This window comes from Bos taurus, chromosome 26 (genome assembly GCF_002263795.3).
Source record: "Bos taurus isolate L1 Dominette 01449 registration number 42190680 breed Hereford chromosome 26, ARS-UCD2.0, whole genome shotgun sequence".
Taxonomy (NCBI): domain Eukaryota; kingdom Metazoa; phylum Chordata; class Mammalia; order Artiodactyla; family Bovidae; genus Bos; species Bos taurus.
This window is the reverse complement of record NC_037353.1, coordinates 36,496,391-36,520,743: the sequence shown is the minus strand read 5'-3', so window position 1 is coordinate 36,520,743 and position 24,353 is coordinate 36,496,391. Positions and strand designations below refer to the sequence as shown.

General features: G+C 45.7%; 1 protein-coding gene across 5 annotated transcripts in view; it reads left to right on the top strand.

Annotated features, from left to right (window-relative positions):
* The window catches only part of GFRA1 (GDNF family receptor alpha 1), a 231,529-nt gene that overhangs the window by 175,773 nt on the left and 31,403 nt on the right, over positions 1 to 24,353 (top strand). For all 5 annotated transcript variants that reach the window (XM_059881912.1, XM_059881913.1, XM_010820040.4 and 2 more), the window contains 2 exons: positions 17,930 to 18,039; positions 20,847 to 20,981. In XM_059881912.1, coding sequence (XP_059737895.1) covers positions 17,930 to 18,039; positions 20,847 to 20,981 — 245 coding nt within the window. The remainder of the gene's footprint in view (positions 1 to 17,929; positions 18,040 to 20,846; positions 20,982 to 24,353) is intronic.

Sequence of the window (24,353 nt, the reverse complement as noted above, 5' to 3'; positions counted from 1 at the left end):
CTGAGGACGAGAAGGAGTGGGCAGCCACATGGGCCCTGTGGGGCACTGAGACTTAGGAGGGGCCCTAGAAGAGGCCAGCACACTGTGGCTGAAGTGTGGACTGTTAGCCCAGATTTGGGGGCTGGTGCATAGGAGGAGACAACAGCTGGGCAGTTTCTGTGCTGCCCTAAGTTGGGCTCTATCTGGATGGCTGTGGGACCCACTGTGGAGGACTCTAAGGTCTTCTCAGGCCATAACTGAGCCATGGGTGGTTCAGAGGATGCTGAACCATGGCCAAGGTGAATCTATTTAGTTCCCGCCTGAACCAGTCCAACAGCAGGGCAGAACCCTGCCGCATTGATTGTGCAGAGGAAGTAGACAGTCTGGTCATCCATAGGCTGAGCTTGGCCTGAGACTGGAATTCATTTGGCTGAGTTATGCCAGAAAAAAAGGAAAGCAAAGCCGAGCGTTTTACGACAATTATCTGAATAGAAATCTTCCTTCTAAAATGCCCTTCGGAGCACTCTTCGGCATGAATGATTCACATGAGGAAAGCTGACATGCGTATTCTGCTCTTCTTGTTGCTTTTTCCAAGTGGAAGTGTCTCTGGTTGTCAGGAGGGAACTCGGATGGGCTGTGCCTTTGGAGGAGCTGTGACACAGGTTACTCAACCACACATGGATGTTCAAGATTCAAAAGTGCTACGATTCCATGAGCAAGATCACCGTGAACCTTGACTTGTTCAAATAAATAAGCAGGCTGTCTCCCTGCCGCTAGCTCATTGCTGGTCATAGGGCAGGTGCGGCTGGTGGGGGACCAGATGCAGTGTGCCAGCGGGGCTGCATCTCCATCTCTGTCCCTGTTCCACCAGGGCCACACCTCACATGCAGCATCTCGCATCATAGGTGCTTAGTGACTGTGGTCCTTGGGAAATGGGTGTCTTTGTTGAACCCAGTGCAGCCTGTGCCAGCCACTGTGCCAGGCACTAGGTGATAAGCACCCTTGGTCTTGGGCACCTAGATGCCGAGGTACCTTTGTTAGTCTGTTAGTCAGATGCTGGGGTTCTGTCTAGGCTGTTCCCCAGCATCCCTAGGCTCGGAGAAAGCAGGAAGGGCTGTTTTCTGGATTTATAAGAGGTGCCACTAAACACTGCCTGTCCGTGGGACTCTGTCTCAGGCCCCTTGGGAGAGCATCCTCTTGAGGGAGCCAGGCTTAGTGTCCTCGTCCACTGGGAGTGGAGGGTGCTGGCCTCAGGTGCCTCCAGAACCCAGCTGATGTTGTGACTCTCCTAGGCTGGGGGTCCTGGAGAATGCGCTTGCTTCCTCTCTACCTGTCCCTTCACTTAACTCACCTGCCCTGTTACCTGCCCCTCAGGATTGAGACTGGAGACACAGAGCCGGCCTTGAAAGCCCTTTGGTAGTAGTAATGGCTGCACTCATATCCGGTCCTTCGTGAAGTGCTGAACTCGGTGCCAGGCACTGGATTCTGGGCCTTAATCCTCCCACAGCCCTGCTGTCAAGTGCTTGTATTTCACACTCAGGGAGCTGCAGGGACAAAACGCAGCAGGGGCTCTTGGGATTGGAACCATGGTCTGACTTCAGGACTCACGCACACCCTTTTACACTATACCCAACACCCACCAGTGCCAGGGAGGGCCCACATGTGTGTCTGCTCTGCTGGGCGAGGCACCCAAAGAAGTGGTCCCGGCCAGATCAGTCCCTGTCTCCTGTCTCCAGACTCAGGAGTGGCCTCTGTAGCCAGAAAAGGGTGTTTAGGGAGCTGCTCTCTTCTCCCTGTGGATCTGGGGAGCCCCACGTATTGCACCCCTCCCTTGATGAGGATGACCGTCTTTACAGCCTGGGGAGGTGAGATGCTCAGGGAGGGCCCACCTGGGCCAGGATGACTTCTCCACATGGCTGTGTCCTCAGAATGCATTTGGACCTTACTGAGCAGCAGCAACAGATATTATTTTTTATTTTATGTTTTTAAACTGCAAGCACTATTAAACCAAAAGAATGCCCACTAATTCTGTCATTACATTTTATTGGGCCTAGTAAAGATCACTTATATCCCTTTAAATCAGATTTCGGCTTCTTATATGCACAGTTCACAGCAAAATGGCGGCAAATGTCCAAGAGCTAGAATTAAAAGATGGAACATTAATTCTTCTTTCATTGCTACAGGAGTAAGTGTAAGCTGGAGGATCCCTGATCTTCTTTGCAAAATCTGGCTCTATCCCTTACCAGCTGGATGTTGGCCTTTCTGGACCCCAGGGTCCTCCACTGTAAAATAAGACTAAGCTGGCTGGTCAGGTTATGGGGTGTTATGGGGCATGGTGACAGGCTGTGAATAAACCTAGCTGTTTGTGCAGCGCCTGGAGCAGCTGGACGTGGACTGCTGTATCCCCTCATCTGAACCCAACTCTTAACACCAAGATGTCCATGAAGAATATTGACCAGCAGGTGACTGGAGCCGTACGTAGCGTGTGGCACTTGGATTCATTTGTTCGCTCACTCATTCAGTGAATGTTTTCTGAACATTGCCTTATTGTTGTTCAGTCGCTCAGTCCTGTCCGACTCTTTGGAATTCCATGGACTGCAGCACGCCAGGCCTCCCTGTCCTTCACTATCTCCCAGAGTTCTCTCAAACTCATGTCCATTGAGTCGGTGATGCCATCCAACCGTCTCATCCTCTGTCACCTCCTTCTCCTCCTACCCTCAATCTTTCCCAGCATCAGGGTCTTTTCCAATGAGTCAGCTCTTCACATCAGGTGGCCAAAGTATTGGAGCTTCAGCATCAGTCCTTCCAGTGCATATTCGCAGTTGATTTCCTTTATGATGGACTGGTTTAATCTCCTTGTTATCCAAGGGACTCTCAAGCATCTTCTCCAGCACCACAATTTGCAAGCAATTTGCTCAGCCTTCTTTATTGTCCAACTCTCATTTGAGTACATGACTACTGAAAAAAGCATAGCTTTGACTATATGGATCTTTGTCAGCAAAGCAATGTCTCTGCTTTTTAATACACTGTCTAGGTTTGTCATAGCTTTTCTTCCAAGGAGCAAGTGTCTTTCAATTTCATGGTTGCAGTCACAGTCCGACTGTGCCAGGCCTAATCCCAGTTGCTTGCCTTCTCATGGCGGAAGCAGTGTATCATTAAAGTGAAGAGGTGAAAAAGAAACTGATGGAAGGGAGATGTGGATGCAAAGGCCAAAGCCAACACGCTCCGTGGGGCTCAGAGCGGGGAGGAGAGTTGGTGGGAGGGCTCAGAGGAGACCCTTGATGTCACTGTAAATGAGTCAAAATAACTCTTCAAGATCACCCATTTGGGTGGAGTGGTTGAGGGAACAGTTTATTAGAAAATGGTTTATGAGAAGCATGGAAATCAGTTGCTCGCTCCGCAGGGGGGAAAAGGTGGAATGTAGTTTTAAATTCAACTGAGAGCATTAGGCAACATGTAGAAACTGGGATTGGGAGTGTGGGTGCAGTGGGGTATGGAGTGAAGTGGAAGTGTGCTGTTGAAAGGAGGATGTTAAACATGAGAATAGGTCCCTAAAAAGAGGATGTATTTTCTGAAATCTGGGGGAGTCATCATCTGATGGTAGTGGAATAAGTGATTTATTCTTTTGACGTGTAACACCGCAATCCCGTCTCCTGAACAGTGCCCCATCTAGGAAGGAAGATATTAGGGACTAGTTGTTTGCTGAGCTCAAAGTCTTTGTTGACCTTAAAACAACTTGCCTGGAAGAAAAATGACCTCGTGTGTATTTACTATTGAACATAATTTTCCTTAGGAAGTCTGCAACCCTATTAAAGATTAATAGGAGATCTTCTTTTCATATGTTTCTGCTTAAAGTCTGTTTGTGCAAGTGCAGGCTGTAACCATTCAGACATCCGTGTGCCTTTCCCCCTCTCCACCCCCTCGAAGGGCACAGAAACTAGGCTCCTTTAATATGTGGCAGATTAACATTCAACTGAGCGGAGCTTGGACCTTGGGGCTCAGGTCTCACAGGACAGCCGTTTGGGGGTAGACAGGGACAAAGAGGGAGCTTTGCAAATTGGTTAAGTCAAGAGAGCCTGTGTAATTTTAATTTTTCATTTTTTGGGAACCCTTGAAGCAGCAAGGTTTGACTGAAGAAAGCTAGGCAGCATTTGGGAGAATTTCTAGAATTTACCTGCGTTTCATCAAAGAAGTATCCATAATTATTGTTCAGTTTCTCTGGTCATAAACATTGTCGTGCAACATTATGTCCTTCTGGGGGTGCAGTCAGCACCTCCTTAAATTTCACTGGCTTGATGCCAGCCAGGCCAGTAGAGGATATCGTATGGGGATCATGGGTGGTGACCTATAGAATTGCCTTGACCTGTTTCTGTGGGTGTGATTCCACTGCCCTATAAAACTCATTTCTCTGCTTGAAGATGTAGAGGACTCACCAGAAAAATCTCTCTTTGGTCCTAATGGAAGGAAAAAGCCTGATGTTAATCGTGAGTTTATCGAGCACATACAGACCCTGAACAGGTGGATTAGTGACCTCAGGACAAAGCATTTCATCTGCCAACTTATTAGCAGATGGATTCTAAGGGAAGTATCTGTGTGGTCATCTCTACCCTCGGGCTTCACAGAGGTCTCAAGGTCAGAGCAGAACAGGAAACAGCAGCGCAGATGAGTGCTCCCCTCATCTAGGAATCTGCTTCGGTTGTAAACAGGTGATAGGTGCCAGGTACACATAATCCTTCAGGAACACTTGGAAGGACTTCCTGTCATTCAGCCAGAGTAAATTAAGCTTCAGGACAGTTAAGGTACTTGCCCCAAATGTCACGGTTTAGTAAGCGATTGAATTGAAATTTAAGTCCTGGCCCATTTTCAAATTCTATATGCAAAACCTTTACTGAGTCCTGCTTTTTCATAGTGTTTTCATTTTCTGTTGCTGCTGGAACAAATTACTATAAATGTGGTGGCTTTAAATAACACAGATGTATTCTCTTCCAGTTTCTGGAGGTCAGAAGCACTACCTGGATCCCACTGAGCTGAAATCAAGGCATCTGCAGGGCTGAATTCCTGCTGGAGGCTTAAAGGGAAAATATACTCTATTGTCTTGTCTCATTTCTTGATTCACGGCCCCTCCCTCCGTCTTCCAAATCGGCAGCAGCCAGTCCGGTGTTTCTCACATGGTATCACCCTGACCTCCTCATCTGACTCCCTCTTCCACTTTTAAAGACCCTTGTAATTACATTGAGCCCATCTGGACAATCCAGATTAATCTCCCCACCTCAAGGTCCACAACTTTAACCGTATCTGCAAGGAGGCACTATTACTGTGGCAGCTGACATAGTCTTAGGTCTCAGATTCCAGCGTCTATCTAGCACGCATCTTCATGGACCACTGTTCCGCCTCCCATAGTAGTTTCTCTCCTGAGCGTCTATCTTGTTTTTAATTTTTGGTGTACCATGGATTGTGGAACTAGATTCCCACCCCCCACCCCTTCCCAGTGGTTTCTAGAAATCACAGTGCCAGGTACCTAGCTTTAATCTAGCCAGGACAATGTGTGCATTTTGTACTAACCACACCACTGCCTCTCTATTATCTTTCTTCGGCCCCAAATACCCACATTAGTTTTTGCATTTATTCTGTTGCTTTAAAGCTACATCTGAATTCATCTCAAAATTCTTTCTGAAGCAAGAGTGGGCATAAATAAATGAAACCATGGGGGTGACCTTTGCTGCCCTGGGTACCTAAGGCAGTTGACTTAGAGTTTCTTAGATTCCAGGATGAATGTCAGGCAACTTCTGTAATTCACTCCTAAAGATGGAGGTGCCTGCAGAGTTCTTGTTGATTTTTTTTAGTTTGCTACTTTGTGTCCAACTCTTTGTGACCCCATGGACTGTGGCCCACCAGGCTCCTCTGTCCATGGCGTTTCCCAGGCAAGAATACTGGAGTGGTTGCCATTTCCTACTCCCGGGCATCTTCTTGACCCAGGGATCAAATGTTCATCTCCTGCATTAGCCAGCAGATTCTTTACCCCTGAGCCACCTGGGAAGCCCCACCTGCAGAATTCCACATGAAGTAAATTCACAGCTTGTTGGTTTGAAGTTTTTAGGATGTGGTTCTACTGGCGATAGATTGGGTGAACATCTAGATTTCTATTTCTCCTAGTGGCCAAAAGTCACAAAACTGATTACTGAAGTTTTCCTGCAGAAATATTAAAGGAAAAAAAAGTATTGGATAAGATTCACTTCAAGAGGTTTAGCATCTTTGTCACAGACAGCTGTTGGATACTTGAGAGCATAAATGATACTTTCATTATCCAGAAAAAAAACTCCCAATTTCTTTTCTACCTCCATTTCTTCCTGTAAAATCAAGTACCACCAAAGTTAGGTTTTCTGCAATAATGGACGTTCTATAGCATGGATAATACAAAACAGATCTATTTGATTTGACTATGCAGCTTAGCGTTGTTTGTGATGTAGCTATACTCCCATCATGACTGAGGTCTGCTTACTGCATGACTAGCGGTGTGTGCATTGGAGAAATTTGCTGAGGGAGCTGAAGGGAGGAGTCTCAGCTGAAGGACAGCTCTGGGGCATCGAGTCAGGGACTGCAAGGAGCCTCTTCTGGGTTGGGATGGATCCCCGTACCGACTACCCTAGCTTGCTTTTCAGATTTGCCACGTAGAGATGAGCTGTCAAGCCCTGTCAGCCCTCTGCAGATGTGGATGGATGGCTGTTATTGTTGATGCTGGGTGACTTGGTGAGGGGTGTGGAGATTGAGCTGATGCTGACCTGGACTTCCTCTGGGGGCTGCTGCAGTTCAGTGTGAATAGAAAGGCTAAGGAGGCATCGCATCTCTGCCCTGCAGCCTGCTTTTACCAAGCCCACCACCCACAGATAGACCCCAAGCCAGATGCGTGGACTAAAATGATGCATGCCTCCACCTACATTCGCTCTTGTTGTGGGTCAAGCCCAGAGGGCAGTGACCACAGCCTCCTGGGACCCATATGCTAGACTGGGAGCCGCCAAGGAGCCAGCAGAGCAGGGTCTCCCCAGGATGAGGGGCACAGGTGCAGGGCGTTGGGTTAAAGGGGCTGGAACCTCCCCAAGAATCTGGATGAACCTGAGCAGGGATTTGAGGGGGAACAGGCTTGACTTCTGCTTGGTCACAGGGGCCTTCCTGTTCCAGGAAACACAAATATTAGGCAAGCCTTGAAGACTGCTGGGACCTCACACCTCCCTTTCCCAGTCACATGTGGCTGCGGTCTGGCTAAGTCACCAAGAAACACATCAGTTGGCTGAGGGTGGGAAGCCGCATCAAGGGGCCGAGGAACACAGCGGGGCTTTGGCTTTCTGCGCCTGGGGCATGCAAACCTGCCCCCGGGCCTTTGCTCCAGGGAGGTCACATTTGCTCCCAGGGAGTGGGAGGACCCGGGCTTTCTGAAGGACAGCCTGAGCCCCCCTTCCCAGCCCGTCCCTGGCAAACACTGGGCCTCTGCTTCAGGAAGCCAGAGTGTACTGTCCAAGGAAGGAAGGGACCAGCAAGTCAGGAACCACCACCCCAACCACCCCGCCCCCCACCGCCCGCCCGCAAAATCTGTTCAACATAGACTCTGATTTGCTGAAGGATGCTTTCCAGATGTGTTCTCCAGTAGGCTGCTGGAGAAGAAGGGCTAAGGTAATTTTCTAAAAACAGAAAGAGGAAAAATCTGTTTTGTGTCACTGTTCCAGAAAATTACCATTGCCCTGCTCTTGCTTTGTCATCCTAGGCAGCGTGTTTTTCTAATTGATTTTATTCTTCATAAGAGATCAGCAGTTTTAACAAACTTACTGATGTTTAGTCATTTAAAAAAATATGTTTTCCCCCTAAACTCCTGGGGGGAAAAAATAGCTTTTCTTAAAATGCTTTTGTTCTATGAGCTCATATGGCTGAGAGGTTTTTAAGTAACACCTCAGGATCCCTAGCTTCAGATTTGTTGAGTTTGTTTTGGTCAGTCTTACTGCCCTCAGTGACACAGGTTAACCTGTTTTAGGCACAGATGTGTTAATACTTCATTTTATTGCACTTTGCAGAAGCTGCGTTTTATACAGATTGAAAGTTTGCAACAACCCTGCATTGAACGAGTCTGTCTGCACCGTTTTTCCAGTAGCATTTGCCCACTTTGTGTCTCTGTGTCACATTTTGGTAATTCTTATACTAGTTAATACATAAGTGATTTGTTGTGGTGGTCTGTGATCAGTGACCTTTGATGTTGTTACTGCATTTGTTTTGACATTTTTAACAGCAGAGTATTTTTAACTAAGGTATGTACATTTTTTGGACCTAATGGTATCCCTCACTCAATGAGAATGCTATATAGTAAGAGCAAAACTTTTACATCCATGGGAAAGCCAGAATATTCGTGTGACTTGCTTTATTGCAGTATCCGCTTTACTACTTGCAACATCTCTGAGGTCTGCTCGTCTGTCATATAAAGAGCAGCAGAAGATAGATTAAGATACATATTTCTCTGTGTTGAGCTTGCTGTATTTTTTTGTGGCAAGTGCTTCGCATTAGAATGGACCAGAAATTGGGGAGAAAAGATGAAGGGGTGGGAAATAAAAATGTGTTGCACAAAGTGTATTCTAGGCTATGAGCAAGGTGCTTCATATAACTGTTAGTAAGGTATCACGGCAGCCGTTTAAGGCAACTCTAGTTCCATTACCCCATTTTCCTGGTGATGAAACTGAGGATTAGAGATGTCCAATACGTAGCTAAGTTATTTAACCATGGAAGGTAGGACTGGGATTAGAAACAGGTGCATGCCACTCCCAGGGTCGTCATTTTTTGGCTCCTCCAACTGACCCACTGAGAGTGCTCTTAGAAACTAAATGCCTTGAGTTGCGATCCAAGACTTTAAAGCCCTAACACTCATGTTGGATTCAGAGCAAAACACCAGTGATTTCTAACACAAGCAAATTAATGAATGGATTCTATTCCAAGCTTCTGAGTTGCTAGTGGGTCAGCAAGTCTTGCGGTCCTGTATGGGCAGTGGTGTTGCCCCAAAGACTCCTTAATAAAAGGTAGCCTCGTCCATGGACAGACTCACCACCTTCTTGGGCAGAGTCCTGCACCCTCTCTGACCCCTCCTGAGCCCCAGTGTTGCCTGCAAAGTGCTCACTGAGGCTGTCAGTGGAATCTTAGGAAGAGGACTGAGAACACTCTGGTCAAACAGTGGGAAGGACAGAGCAGTTATACACTGCTGCTGCTGCTGCTAAGTCGCTCCAGTCGTGCCTGACTCTGTGTGACCCCATAGATGGAGCCCACCAGGCTCCCCTGTCCCTGGGATTCTCCAGGCAAGAACACTAGAGTGGGTTGCCATTACACTAGATGACTTTAATTCAATTGCAGGGAAATTAAAGTCCAACACCCTCCTTACTTCTTCCTTCCTGGGCTGTTATAGACAGCTAGCAATTCCTCTTCCAGTGAAAGCCCTCTGCCACCACTCACCATGTGACAGTGAGCAGGACCTTAACCTCTTTGGCCCTCAGCTTTCTTGCATGTGAGATGTGGGGATCCCGTAGAAAGATCTGGTCTCTAGGGACTTCGCTGGTGGCCCAGTGGTTAAGCCTTCACCTGCCAGTACAAGAGTTCTATCAGCGGGGAGCTGAGATCCCGCATGCCTTGGGGCCAAAAACCAAAGCACAAATGGAATCAGTATTGTAACAAATTCAATAAAAGACTTTAAAAAATGGTCTTCATCAAAAACATCTTAAAAAAAAAAAAAGACGTGATCTCTATAGTCAAAAGAAACCAAATGCCTTGACACTAAAATCGTGTGTAATGGTGGAGTGGAATCATGGATGAAAATAATAATAACGCATGGAAAACAAGTGGGTTTCTTCTCCAAGTAGCTTCAAGTGTCCAACAGACTGTTCTGAAGTGGAAGGGAAATCCAAAGTTGTCAAACATCATATGATGATGTTCAGGAACTCTGGTTAATTAGTGTCAGAGCCTGGATCCCATTCAGGATCTCACAGTTCTTTGCCCAAGGCTCCATTCCATCAACCACACAGCTTGTGTCCAAGTATGGGATTTGCCCTGGGGAGAAGAAAAAAAAAACACAAACATTTACAGGATTAGAATAATCCAGGATGAGTGAAACTGGGCATTACTAGTATGTTTTTGAACTGTTCCCCATAACTCTATTTTCCTAAAAATGTTAGCAGAAAAAGTAGGTAAATGATTTTTCCTCCACTGTCAAAAGACCATCTGCTGTTTGAGAAGACTCTCCTAGATTTTATCATTATAATCATTTTTCTATTTCCAGTTAGCAGCATGCTTCCTTTAATACGATATTTTCTGCATAAACCACTGTTTTCTCTTCAGCAGATTTCCTAAGGCCAACTTGGCATTTGCGGGCATTTTTCTCCTCTTTAAGGGTGGGAAATTTCTCCTTTCAGAGGGAGATACATTTCTACATTAGTGCCTATTCATTTTCTTTTCATTTTCTCAGAGAAAAACAATCAGGTTCATCACTGCTGTTGTCATGGAGATTTCATGTCTCCAGAAGACATGCACTTGTGGAATTTCTTTGTTAATCCCACCCTGGCCGTGTAAGCTTTCTTGTTTGGATCACTGCAGCCCAGGCAGAGGAAGTCATTGAAAAAGGTTATCGTGTGGTTCTTTACCCAGGGTGGGCAGGAGGATATGTGTACCGGGCCGTCCTGGGATGCGGGGCTGGTTGGCCACTGGACAGATGGAGGTCTGAGAATCGTGCAGCCTGCTAGATGCTTGACTCCCGTGGTGCCATGACCTCAGCACAGTCACAAGCCACCTCTCTTATCTTCCCTGCAAACTGTCCTCTCCTGGGTGCCCCACTACACTCTGTGACTCCACAGTCTACTGAGCTGATTCTGCCCCCTTCTTTTTTGCAGTCTTGATTTTCTTTTTTAAAAATATTTATTTATTTGGCTGTGTCGGGTCTTTGTTGTGGCACTGAGGATCTTCGATGCATCACTCGGGATCTTTGGTTGTGGCACACAGGCTCTGGAGCACGAGGGCTCAGTATTTGTAGCACTAGGGCTTAGTTGCTCCATAGCATGTAGGATCTTGGGGCCTTTCAGGTGGTGCTAGTGGTAAAGAACATGCCTGCCAATGCAGGAGACATAAGGGATGCGAGTTTGATCCCTCAGTCAGGAAGATCCCCTGGAGGGGGACACGGCAACTCACTTCAGTATTCTTGCCTGAAGAACCCCATGGACAGATGAATCTGGCGGGCTACAGTCCATAGGGTCACACAGAGTCAGACACAACTGAAGCAACTTAGCACACAGGCATGCGGGATCTTAGTTCCCCAATCAAGGATTGAACCTGAGTTCCGTGCATTGTAAGTCAGATTCTTGGCCACTGGACCACCAGGGAAATCCCCAGTCTTGACTTTCATTCCATCAACACCCACCATGAGCTTCCCTGGTGGATCAGCTGGTAAATAATCTGGCTGCAATGAGGGAGACTTGGGTTTGATCCCTGGATTGGGAAGATCCCCTGGAGAAGGGAATGGCTACCCACTCCAGTATTATGGCCTGGAGAATTGCATGGACTCTGTAGTCCATGGGGTCACAGGTTGGACTGGACTGAGTTGACTTTGACTCACTCACTCAACACCTACCATTCAGGGCATCCTCCTTCGCTCCTTCTCCTCTAGTCCTCAGTTCTTGCCTCTGGGTACTCACTGGCTCAGCCTCCTTCCTTCCTTTGGCCAGTTTCCTGCTCTTCTCATCTCTGCTATTGCAGGGAGGGCACAGAAGAAGCTTCAAGCAAATCTTTGCTTAAGAACAGAAACACCCAAGAGTCCTTCTCTTCTGCAGACCTGATCGTGTTATTTCTCTGTTTAAAATCCTTTGGTGGTTCCCACTGCTTTCAGGATAAAATCCAGCCTCTTAGGTCATTCAAGGCCCTTGCTGATCTTGCCAGCACCATCTCCTGTCACTCACCTGTGGCCCCGCCATCCCAAGTGAACAATTGACAATTTTCTGGATGAGGCATGTGTTAGCTGCTGCTGCTGTTTTTGTTTAGTTGCCAAGTCATGTCTGAGTCTGTTTGACTCCGTGTGTTAGGTGTAGTGGTTGAGAATGTCCTATGGCTCTGGAGTCCCATAGAATGTGGTCACATTACAGCTCCAGCACAGAGTTCTACAACCTCCGAGGAGTTACTTAATCTCTCTTTGCCTCAGTGTCTCCATCTGCTAAATGGGACTGGGAGTATCAACTATTACAGTTAAAATTAAATACGTGAATAGATGCCAGACACTTCGATCAGTGCCTGGCAGGTACAAATACTCTATGATTGTTCTCCTGGGATTTTTATGAATGTGGTTACTTTATCACTTACTGCTTCCTTCTGCAGAGGGAACACCCTCTTCCACCTTTACCTGAAGGATCCTACTGATCCTCCAAGCCTCAGTCTCAATATTACAACTTCTCTGAAACTAGTTCCTGCTGTGTTAAAAGCTTAACTTGTAGAGTAAGAATTTGTTGTTGTTCAGTTGTTAAGAAGTGTTCAACTCTTTGCAACCCCATGGACTACAACATGCCAGACTTCCCTGTCCCTCACTAACTCCTGGAGTTTGCCCAAGTTCATGTCCATTGACATGTCCATTGATGCTATGCAACAGTCTCATCCTCTTCCACCTTCTTCTTCTTCTGCCTTCAGTCTTTCCCAGCATAATGGTCTTTTCCAATGATTCAGCTCTTCACATCAGGTGGCCAAAGTATTAGAGCTTCAGCTTCAGCATCAGTCCTTCCAATGAGTATTCAGGATTGATTTCCTTTAGAATTGACTGCTTTGATCTCCTTGTTGTCCACGGGACTCTCAAGAGTTTTCTCCAGCACCACAGTTCCAAAGCATCAGTTCTTTGGCACTCAGCCTTCTTTATGGTCCAACTCTCATTGAGTACATGACTACTGGAAAGACCATAGCTTTGACTGTACAGACCTTTGTCAGCAAAGTGATGTCTTTGCTTTTTAATATGCTGTCTAGGTTTGTCATAGCTTTTAAATCCTGGTTCTGCTATTCACTATTTCACTCTAGTCAAAACTCAATAAGATGTTGTTTCCTCATCTGTGAAATTAAGATAACAGAGTAATTGTCCTTACCTTATTAGAGTTGCCAGGGAAAAATATAAAGTATATGAAGACGTACCTAACATATTCTAAACACTTGATTCATGTTGTGTTACTTTTATTAGCAACCTTTCCTGTCTTTTATTGAGAACTAGCCATAGTGGTATTATCATCTTTTTACTTGTTTCTCTCGGCTTCTAGATGGCAGGTTATTTGGGTTCAGGGACAGGGAACTCATTCATCCTTATTAACACATGCATTTGACCCGTCATTCAGTCAATACAAAGGACAAGAAGTCAGCTGCTTTGTCAATACCTGTAATCATTTGCACACGTTGCTTTGAGAGATTTCAGTGGCTGTGTTGTTGGGATGGGAGCATCTTTAGAGAGAACTGTTTTCTTTCTTTGGAAGATACTGGAGACGGGAGGTTAATTTATGACACCATTTCACATGTCATTTGACACAAAGGTGATTAGGGATGGGAGAGGTAGCTCATCCAGGAAGCTCTGAAATTCAACTCCCAAGAACTTTGAGTTCCCAAGAACTCGAAGGAAGTAAAGATACTTCCTTTATCTGTGGGATTGACTACACCATGCTGGTATTTTGAGAGCATTGTGCTAGTAGAGGAAAACAACAGAATGGGAAAGACTAGGGATCTCTTCAAGAAAATCAGAGATACCAAAGGAACATTTCATGCAAAGATGAGCTTGATAAAGGACAGAAATGGTATGGACCTAACAGAAGCAGAAGATATTAAGAAGAGATGGCAAGAATACATAGAAGAACTGTACAAAAAAGATCTTCACAACCCAGATAATCACGATGGTGTGGTCACTGACCTAGAGCCAGACATCCTGGAATGTGAAGTCAAGCGGACCTTAGAAAGCATCACTACGAACAAAGCTAGTGGAGGTGATAGAATTCCAGTTGAGCTATTCCAAATCCTGAAAGATGATGCCGTGAAAGTGCTGCACTCAATATGCCAGCAAATTTGGAAAACTCAGCAGTGGCCACAGGACTGGAAATGGTCAGTTTTCATTCCAATCCCAAAGAAGGGCAATGCCAAAGAATGCTCAAACTACCGCATAATTGCACTCATCTCACACGCTAGTAAAGTAATGCTCAAAATTCTCCAAGCCAGGCTTCAGCAATATGTGAACCGTGAACTTCCTGATGTTCAAGCTGGTTTTAGAAAAGGCAGAGGAACCAGAGATCAAATTGCCAACATCTGCTGGATCATGGAAAAAGCAAGAGAGTTCCAGAAAAACATCTATTTCTGCTTTATTGACTATGCCAAAGCCTTTGACTGTGTGGATCACAATAAACTGTGGAAAATTATGAAAGAGATGGGAATACCAGACCACCTGATCTGCCTCTTGAGAAATTTGTATGCAGGTCAGGAAGCAACAGTTAGAACTGGACATGGAACAACAGACTGGTTCCAAATAGGAAAAGGAGTTCGTCAAGGCTGTATATTGTCACCCTGTTTATTTAACTTACATGCAGAATACATCATGAGAAACGCTGGACTGGAAGAAACACAAGCTGGAATCAAGATTGCCGAGAGAAATATCAATAACCTCAGATATGCAGATGACACCACCCTTATGGCAGAAAGTGAAGAGGAACTCAAAAGCCTCTTGATGAAAGTGAAAGAGGAGAGTGAAAAAGTTGACTTAAAGCTCAACATTCAGAAAATGAAGATCATGGCATCTGGTCCCATCACTTCATGGGAAATAGATGGGGAAACAGTAGAAACAGTGTCAGACTTTATTTTTCTGGGCTCCAAAATCACTACAGATGGTGACTGCAGCCATGAAATTCAAAGATGCTTACTCCTTGGAAGGAAAGTTATGACCAACCTAGATAGCATATTCAAAAGCAGAGACATTACTTTGCCAACAAAGGTCCATCTAGTCAAGGCTATGGTTTTTCCAGTGGTCATGTATGGATGTGAGAGTTGGACTGTGAAGAAGGCTGAGCGCCAAAGAATTGATGCTTTTGAACTGTAGTGTTGGAGAAGACTCTTGAGAGTCCCTTGGACTGCAAGGAGATCCAACCAGTCCATTCTGAAGGAGATCAGCCCTGGGATTTCTTTGGAAGGAATGATGCTAAAGCTGAAACTCCAGTACTTTGGCCACCTCATGCGAAGAGTTGACTCATTGGAAAAGAGTCTGATGCTGGGAGGGATTGGGGGCAGGAGGAGAAGGGGACGACAGAGGATGAGATGGCTGGATGGCATCACTGACTCGATGGACGTGAGTTTGAGTGAACTCCGGGAGTTGGTGATGGACAGGGAGGCCTGGTGTGCTGCGATTCATGGGGTCGCAAAGAGTCGGACACGACTGAGTGACTGATCTGATCTGATCTCTAAGAACAGCATAGGGTTGTGATTTGTAGAGCTGGCAGATTACCATGATGAAAATTCTCCTACCTAGTCCACTTTCAAGCTACCACTTTGAAGTTAACCAACTTGCAGAATTCATGAAAATGTACCAGTCCACCTGCTTGTGCAACCACCGTATAAACTTCCTCTGCCTTCAGTTTTTGTATCTGTTAAATGTGAATCCCATAAAGTGATCATCGTGTCTCCAAACATGAATGGCAGAGGGAGGTGGATCAGAGGTGAAGGAACCAGCGAAATGTTCATGTTTCAGCAATGCCTCGTGGGCTCACTGTTATTTTTGAAACTCTTGCCATCCGCTGGCTGGTTTTGTCTTAGTACTGAGATCTGGGCTGACAATCTTCTCTCCAAAACCAGCCTGTTCAGGGCGATGCTCAGAGCAGTATATCTAGTTTTATCCTCCCAATCAGGGTTATGTTCTCTGCAGCAGACTAACTCAATTAGCCTTTCATTCCAGAGTCCAATTGTGAGTCAATTCTGAGGTTGTTAAGCAAAATGAGTCTGGTGGCATTAGCCTCCCGCTGGAGGATAGTAATCCGAGTCTCGGTGCTGTTCAGTTAATAGTCTGCTCGAGAGACTACGAGAAGCAGGAGGCTTGGAGACAGTGCGACCTTTCATCCCTCTCTGGGGGGCAGCTGGGAGCACGGGGCTGCCAGGTCAGGGAGCTGATCAGCTTGTGTGCAGAGCTGGAGTCCCAGCTGCCTGAACCACACAGTTGGCCTCTGCAAAGTTAGAAGCCCAGTGCCATGAGATCATTAACTTTCATGACCAGGAAAACTCTTCTGAAATTGACACTCGATCCAAGATGGATGCCATTGGTGCCAGTTGAGTAAGTCTGAGTCACCTTTAGGGATTTCTTCTGAAAGATAAATCCTTTAACCAGGCTACAGAAAATGGCCAGGTTTTACGCCCTTCGGTGTGTTCAATTAGAGTCAGAAAACACCAGCTAGGCTCAGACTGTGGGAGGGATGCGGGCACACACACACACACACACACAGACGCATGCACCAGCCTCATTTGGAGGATTTTTGCCAAGCCACTTAACTGCACCACATGGCCCCGCTTGGGAAGCATTCTGAGGAGTGTCAGGTGCTGTGCAAAGAAAATAAAACAGAACTCCAGCACCTGCCCCGGGGAGTCACAGTTATGGAACCAGGCACACGACATACGGAGTGTACAGATCGGTGCAGATAGGAAAGCTCAGACACGCCTTGTTTACATGGGTTCAAGGAGAGACCAATCCCATAGGAACACTGTGCAGCCTTTCCAATGTGCTGTGCACACAGATCATTTCATCAGGCCTTTTAATCTTCTTCCAGTTCAAATTGTAGGAAAAGGGCCCAGAATATGCTTCCTACAGACCCTTTACAAACCCCTGTGATCTCCACACATTCTACCTTGCTCAGCCCCACCCAGGCAACCCTGTTTATACCATTAGAGATGCTAAGTAAATACAATTTCTTGGGTGGAAAGAGGTAAAAACAGCCCTGGGTATGTTGGCTGCCAACTCGAGTGCGCTAAAGAGAAGAAGCTAAGACAGCCATCCATTGTCTCCTGTAATCGCCAGATAATTTAGCTTCTCTTGAAGTCTGTTGTGTTCCTCACATAGAAATAGAGCTGTTGTCTGCTCGGATGACCTCAGAGATGGCCCAGTTCTCATTTAGAATTTCTCCAACAATATCCTCTTCAGACTGAAAAACAGCCGGTTGGCCACAAAGAGCCCCTTTCCTCTGCAGACCAGTGATGTCTGCAGCCCCTTTGTACTTCGGCAACTTCACCACCACCCAGGGCTTCTGGGTGGACTGCGCTGGCCCGTGGAGGCTTCCCGAACTGCAGACAGATGCTGCACTTCGACCAGGGGACCCCCTACAGCCAGTCGCATCCTGAGCCAGTGTCACCCGGTTCCTTTTGCCTTTCCCTGCAGTGCTGGAAAGGCGAACCTCCCCCTCAGCATCCCTTGGCTGGAATATACTACTGCCCTCCCTGGGGTGGTAGATGAGAGATGACTTAGAAGACCAGATACGCATATTTTTAAAGCCACTAGGAATTACGGGAGCAGATGGGCTGTAGGATCCTATTTGGATGCCAGGGACATGTTTCTGTATAAAGTAAATATTTTCCCACTGTGGATCTCCGGTGAGTGTGTGCAGAAGCATATTTCCTAAAGATGCAAATAAGTCTAGTCAGAAATAAATATTGAAGGGAAACTTCAAAGCGTCAAGATTTCTCCAGTTGCAGGCCCTGAAGACTTCTCTGCAAAAAAGGTGGGCGAGGGGATGGCCGGGGGCTTGTATATAAGAGAAGATGCTAACCTTTTAAGAGTCTACACTCTCTGTATTTGGGGATGTTGAAAAAGGCCTATCGAGAAAGGAATAAGGAAAAATTATGTCTGTGCAGAAGCTTGGGCTATTTTGAAACACATCCTCCCCCCTCCCCCAACTTTCTTCTGTTGCAGATCTCGCCTGGCCGATTTTTTCACCAACTGCCAGCCAGAGTCAAGGTCTGTCAGCAGCTGTCTAAAGGAAAATTACGCTGACTGCCTCCTCGCCTACTCGGGGCTTATTGGTAAGATGGGGAGACATGGGATGGGAGAAAATGCTGGTTCACAAATACCCAGAGTCCTTCCATTGTAGCCTGTAGCCTCTGTGGTTGTAAAAATCTCCCCGGAACCCTCTGTGCTGGCGTTTTGATGTTCAGTTCTTTAGGACTTGTCTCTAAAAAAGTGGGGTAGAAGAATAATGAATGCACAAAGGCAGGGATTATTAAAGAGCAGGGAGGCAGCAAGTGTGAAGACCGGGGACGCATCTCAGTTGAAGAACTGACTGCACAGAACAGAAGTAAGCAGGGAAAGCATGGTTATGGAGGAGGAGAGCAAGTCAAACCAAGTGAAGTACGTAACTTTGGAGAGGGGGAGCTTGGAAGTCATGCAGTCTGGGGAAGTCAGAAAGGCTGTTTCCCTGAAATGGCCCTCTGGAAGGAAAATCCCTAAAGACTTGGTGTTCTGCTTGCCATTAATAATCTGGGTAATTCAGCTCCTGGTGGCGGGGGGAGGTTTCCCTAATATTTTTTCCCTGAGAACAAACATAGCAGAAGTAGTCTTGTTCTGTCTTTTAAAACCTGAGGTTCTTGGCATTCAGGAGAGCAGTGCAATTAGGCAAGGCACTGGTGAGTTGGGAGAGGACAGGAGTGAGGCAGGTTCGTGCCCAGAAATAAACAGGGCAGCAGGAGAAAAGGATGAGGCTCCTGGTACCGGGGCTGTGGGAAGCCTTGGAGGCAGGGCTCCCTCATGACTGTCGTGTGAGAAGGAACACGTAGTGAAAGCTGGGGAAGGATGAGGGAAATCACAGTTGTCAGAAGCCTGATGGCTCAGCCAGGGCGCCAGCTCCTGCCACTATCACACTAGTCCCTGGGCAGAAGAACGTCCTATCAAGAGTGACAGCACAAACCAAAGTCTTTGTCGCCAGCATGTCTTCAGCAAGAGTCACCGGGAAAATCACTGGCCATACTGAATGCTGGGATATGCAGGTGCTGTACACTAGCCCAATTTTATTTGCAAGGATACCTGTGCTGTCTTGGGTAATACCTTTCACCAGCGACTGACCATTCACACTGATAGGTCCCATGAACTTGTCTTCCTTAAGTCAGCCCTCCATTTTTATTTATTTTTTTATTTGGCCATGCTGTGAGACTGGCAGGACTGGCATGCGGCTTCTTAGTTCTCTGACCAGGGATCAAACCCATGACCATCCTGCAGTGGAAGCCTGGAGTCTTAACCACTGGGCGGCCAGGGAACTCACTCCTCCAAATTTGCATTCAGTTTTTCCTTCTCTTAAATAAAGTAGTCCCTAGTAAGGATTATTTATCAATGATAGAATTACATGTTTAAGAAATAACAATGAATTAAGTCGTGTTCATTGTAAAGGGTTTTTTAAAATGCAAAAAAACCCACAGTGTTAAAAGATCTCTAGCTCCACTCGCAGATATAATCACTGTTAATACCTTAGTCTGCACATTCGAGGTGCACATGCTCATTGAAAACTCCATGTGGGTTCAAGCTCAACAAACTATTACATACCTGAGGATAATGAAATCACTTAAGGGAAGAACTAGTTGAAACAGTGCATTCTGTGAGCCAAAATTTATTTCTCTCTTGGGTCCAGATCTTTCCCTCCACTCTGGTCATTGGGTTCTAAGATCTCTGAAGACAAAGCTAGTTCCTACCTTTTCCAAATGTCAGGGATCCATTCTGGAGCCAGACATACAGTGGGTGCTTAGCAGACATACTCTAACCTCTTCCTTCAGTGTTGGGGGTGCCTGTTCTTTCTCACCTAAAGGTACAAGCTTCTCTTTGCTGTGGGTCGAAGTTTTCCTCCCAAGGTAGAATGGGACATTGTTTAGTTCAAGTCAGTAAGGAATGTACAGCAAAGAAGATATTTCCTTGATCCATAAGAGCTTAAAAAGAATTCTTTTTTTTTTTTTCTGTTTCTGAACCAAATATATCCTGTGGCTCACTGGACTGCCTATTACTTCTTACTTCCAATAAATATATAAAAACAGAAGGCTTCTTGGCATGAGTAGGCATTGCCTGGTGTGAGCCACCTGGGAGAAGACATTTGGGTTGTGTTAAGTGTAAGTGCATTGTTTATTTGCACCAATACAGAACTCATCAGAAGAACAATGGATACACAGGAAGATGTGGGCAAGAGACCACCCAGCATTTCTTTGAGGATTTTTGAGGACTATTAAGACAATACTGGAGGAGCCACTGGCTTAGGAAATTTCCACTGTTTGTTTCCAATTCCATCACAACTTGGAAGACCTTGTTTAAATCTGTTGAGAGTCTAGCGAGCAGAGGCGTCCTTGAATACATCTAGAACATGGGGTAACCCATAAGGAAAGCTTCTAAGCTTCCCTGGGTTACTCTGAAGGAGCCATTTGCTTCCGAAGGAAGTAGATGGCAAAGTCCTAAAAGGCCTTTTAAGATATGTAAAACCAGCTCTATCTATTTGTGAAGATTAATGATGTTTTCAAGAAAATGCAAGGGATTTGGCAATTCATGCATTCTAAGTTAATTCTCTCCTGCTCCATGACATCCATACCATTTGTGCAGAGAAAAATACCCTAAGCGCAGCTCAAGGAGTTCTGTTAGAATTTTTTAAGTAAATGTGTAAATTATTTTATGTGCTCAAGATAAATTGCCGAGAAAATGCACTGCTTAACATAATTTCCCACTCAGCAAACACAGTGTTTGTAATTATCCACGGTGTTATCCACGGCGCATCCGTAGTCAGAGGAACATTTGTTTCTTTTCAGGCTATAGGAAAGTTTATATCATCACACAAGAATAAAACGCCTTGTTTTTACTCTTTTAGGTACAGTCATGACCCCCAACTACATAGACTCCAGTAGCCTCAGCGTGGCCCCCTGGTGTGACTGCAACAACAGCGGAAACGACCTGGAGGAATGCTTGAAATTTCTGAATTTCTTCAAGGACAACACATGTCTTAGTGAGTTTGAAAAAATAGACAACAGCCACACAAACGTTTTCCCCTAAGTTCAAACTGTACTTTTGTGTTTCCTATGTCCGCCTCGTCTGTGTGTGTGTATCTCTCTTTTTTTTTTCCCTGATCGCTCATGGTGAATCCAGATCCTTTTAGCCACACTGCATGTTGCAGCAGGACCAGAGCAAGTGATGAACGGGGTGCTGCCAAGGTGGCGAGTCCAGAGGCCCCAGGAAGCGAAAGACTCAATAGCCAAGGGCACAGCGTGTGGGGAGGAACACTTCCACCCACAGATGAAACGTTGATCTTGGCAACCAGCCCCACATCAGTTCCAGAGGTTTTTAAAACCTGGGCAGCATACACAATGTGAAAGACTCGGGCAAGTTAGATGAGGGTAGGCCTCCAAGGGCTCTGTGAGAAAAATTAGAATGTTAACATCAATAGCCCCCTGGATGTTCAGGGTTGGCTCAGAGGAGAAGCAGCAGTTCTTGAGTGGAATGGGCTGGTGATGCAGCCAGGAGCTTCGAATACCTCCGGAGATGAGATGAGCTGGGGGTGGGAGTCGGGGGGAGGTTTCTGCTTGGAAACAGTACCATTATTATTGCAGGGTCCTTTAGGCAATTTGGAAACACGTTTCCCAGGGGAAGAGGGATAGAGAGAAATGTACGAGTGTGAACGATGAGCCTCATCAAATGAACTTCGAAGCACTGTGCCAGGTCTCCCTCCTATCCACCGAGATGTGTGCGCCCCAGGCAAAGATCCAGCCGAATACCTCATTCGTGTCTTGCAGCAGCCACCATTCATTTATCGGCTGCCTCCTCTGTGTGCAAACTCCCTTTTAGGAGGAGTGTAACTTATATCCGGTTGGCCAAAAAGCTTGTTCGGGTTTTCACGTAAGATGTTAGGGAAAACTTGATCAAACTTTTTAGCCAGCCCAATACATTGTCTCATTGACTATAACCTGCACAAGAATCCTAGGAGATGCACTTAATAGTATCTCCATGTCACAGTGGAATAAGCGGCTGGTATTCACCTAGACCAGCCACGCCAGAGATAGGATCCAAAGCCCCACCCAGTTCCTTCCTCTGCAGCCCCTGCACCCCATGGGCTTCTGCATCAGGCCTGAGATTGAGGGGCTGGTGGATAAAAACACAAGCCTGAACATCAAGGACCAGGTAGAACTTCCCAGTGGGAAGCGTGGGCCAAGGTTCACCTACCTCTGAGCACTGTGCCCTTAGGTGACAATTTCTCCATGGTACTCTGACTGATTTTTAAAGAATTAGCAAACTTTTTACTGCTTGTACACAGGAAAGTTATTAAGTGATACTTCAAAAACCTCCTCATTGTTTCTTTTGTTGAAAAGAGAAATCTAAGAGATTCACTCAGTGGGTACTTGGCTATAACCAAATGCTTTGATCATCTTAAAATGAAAACAAGCTTTTGGATGCTGAAGTGAAATTTCAAACCAGTCTAAAGTGTGGAGACATTTGCCAGAATAACATTGGGCACTATATCATGGAACTATACCTTAAGCCTCTTCTTTGGTCTTGACTGAAATAAATCATGTGTGTGTGTGTTTGTGTGTGTGTGTGTGTACCCTCTTTTTCACGTCCTGCACACTCTTCTGGCAGAATCCAGGTTTTAATGAAGATAAAGCAATGACAACAGAGGTCAGTGTGAGAAAAAAAAGATTATACTCACTTGGGCTGGAAAACCACTGCCTCAGAGAGAAATTAAAGTGGTCCCTGCTTAATAATATTTTGGTGAAGGGAAGAATGGCATCTTAATGCTAATGATTTTTTAATAAACATAAACACATTTGGTCTTCAATGAGGACCAAAGCCAGCCAGAATTTTTCATAGTCGTTCCATTTATACTTTGATTAGATGGAGCACAGCCTACCAAAGACAAAGACTAAATTCAGCCTCTTGCAACAGGCCCTAGGGTAGAAGGAATTGGAATTTGTAGGTTTCAACCCAGATGTAATAACCCAGTTCCCCATCCCTTCAAATTAACCAGACCTCTCTAATTCCCCTAGCACAAGCATGACGCCAATCTATTGCTTCCCTGGTGGCTCAGAGGGTAAAAGAACCTGTCTGCAGTGCAGGAGACCCGAGTTCAGTCCCTGGGAAGGGAAGGTCCCCTGAAGAAGGGAATGGCAACCCACTCCAGTAGTCTTACCTGGAGAACCGCATAGACAGAGAAGCCTGGCAGGCTACAGTTCATAGGGTCGCAAGGAGTCAGACATGACTTAGCAACTGAACAGCAACAGTGTATTGTATACTTCCTCTGTTTGCCTCCTCAACCAGAATATAGCCTCCAGGAGGACAGGGACTTCTCTGTCGTGTTGGTGTCGTTCGTCCCCTGCTGATTCTCAGCACAGAACGGTGCCTGGCACTTAGTAGGTATTCCATTGACACCTGAATGACTGAGTGAGCAAGTGGACAGTCTTCCCAAATGACAAGGCAAACATGCTGGAAATCACAGTTCCAACAAATGACGTGGGTCTCCTGAATCTACGTGCCTTAACGGGACAAAGGAAGGTTTTGTTTTATTGTTGTAGTCCGGGGTCATTGAAGGAAACTGGTTGCCCAAGTACCACCTTCTTTACCCTCCACCCACCCGTTAAGCTCTGTAACCCAGCCGGGAGCTCAAGAAGCATTGATATTAATTTGAAGCTGTTTCCTACAGACTAAAAAATGTAAAGTTTTCAAAAACAAGCTTCCAATTTGCTGAACTTCAAGGATAACAATTTTAGAACAAAATGTCACTTCTGAGAGGAAGATTAGGCTTAAATTATTCTGTCTCGTATATCGAAAAATGCCAGCTAAGAGTCATATATTAACAATTTGCACATTCAGGTCCCAAATGGAAGAGTTTGATTTCTTATACAATGAATATGAAATAAAAAAAAAATTCCTAAATCCAGGCCAAATCCCTGAGGACCTGATTAAAACCTGTTTTTTATTCATCTCGGGGAGGGGAACAACACACAACCAATTTACTCTTGCCATAAAAAACAATCTAATCCCATGAAATTGTAATAAGCTTTTAAAGTTTTACATTTTAAACTTTTCATTTAAGCAGGGACTGCACCTTCCTAATTATGCAGATTTTGTTCAGAAGACTGGGAGCAGAAAGGAAAAAAATAATCTTGCTTACATTTTCATGATATATTATTGATGAGGTTTGGGATATATTTTTCTTTTAAAGAAATCGGTTGTGTTTATACTTTGAGCAATGCCGAGCTCATAGTAGGTGCTCTTTGGTAGCAGATCACTTTTTTTTTTTTTTTGCTGTTTGATTTCACTGCCTGCTGAATTCGTATGAATGCTACTGAGTCACCCCAGTCTCATAATTAGGGATGTGGTACTTACT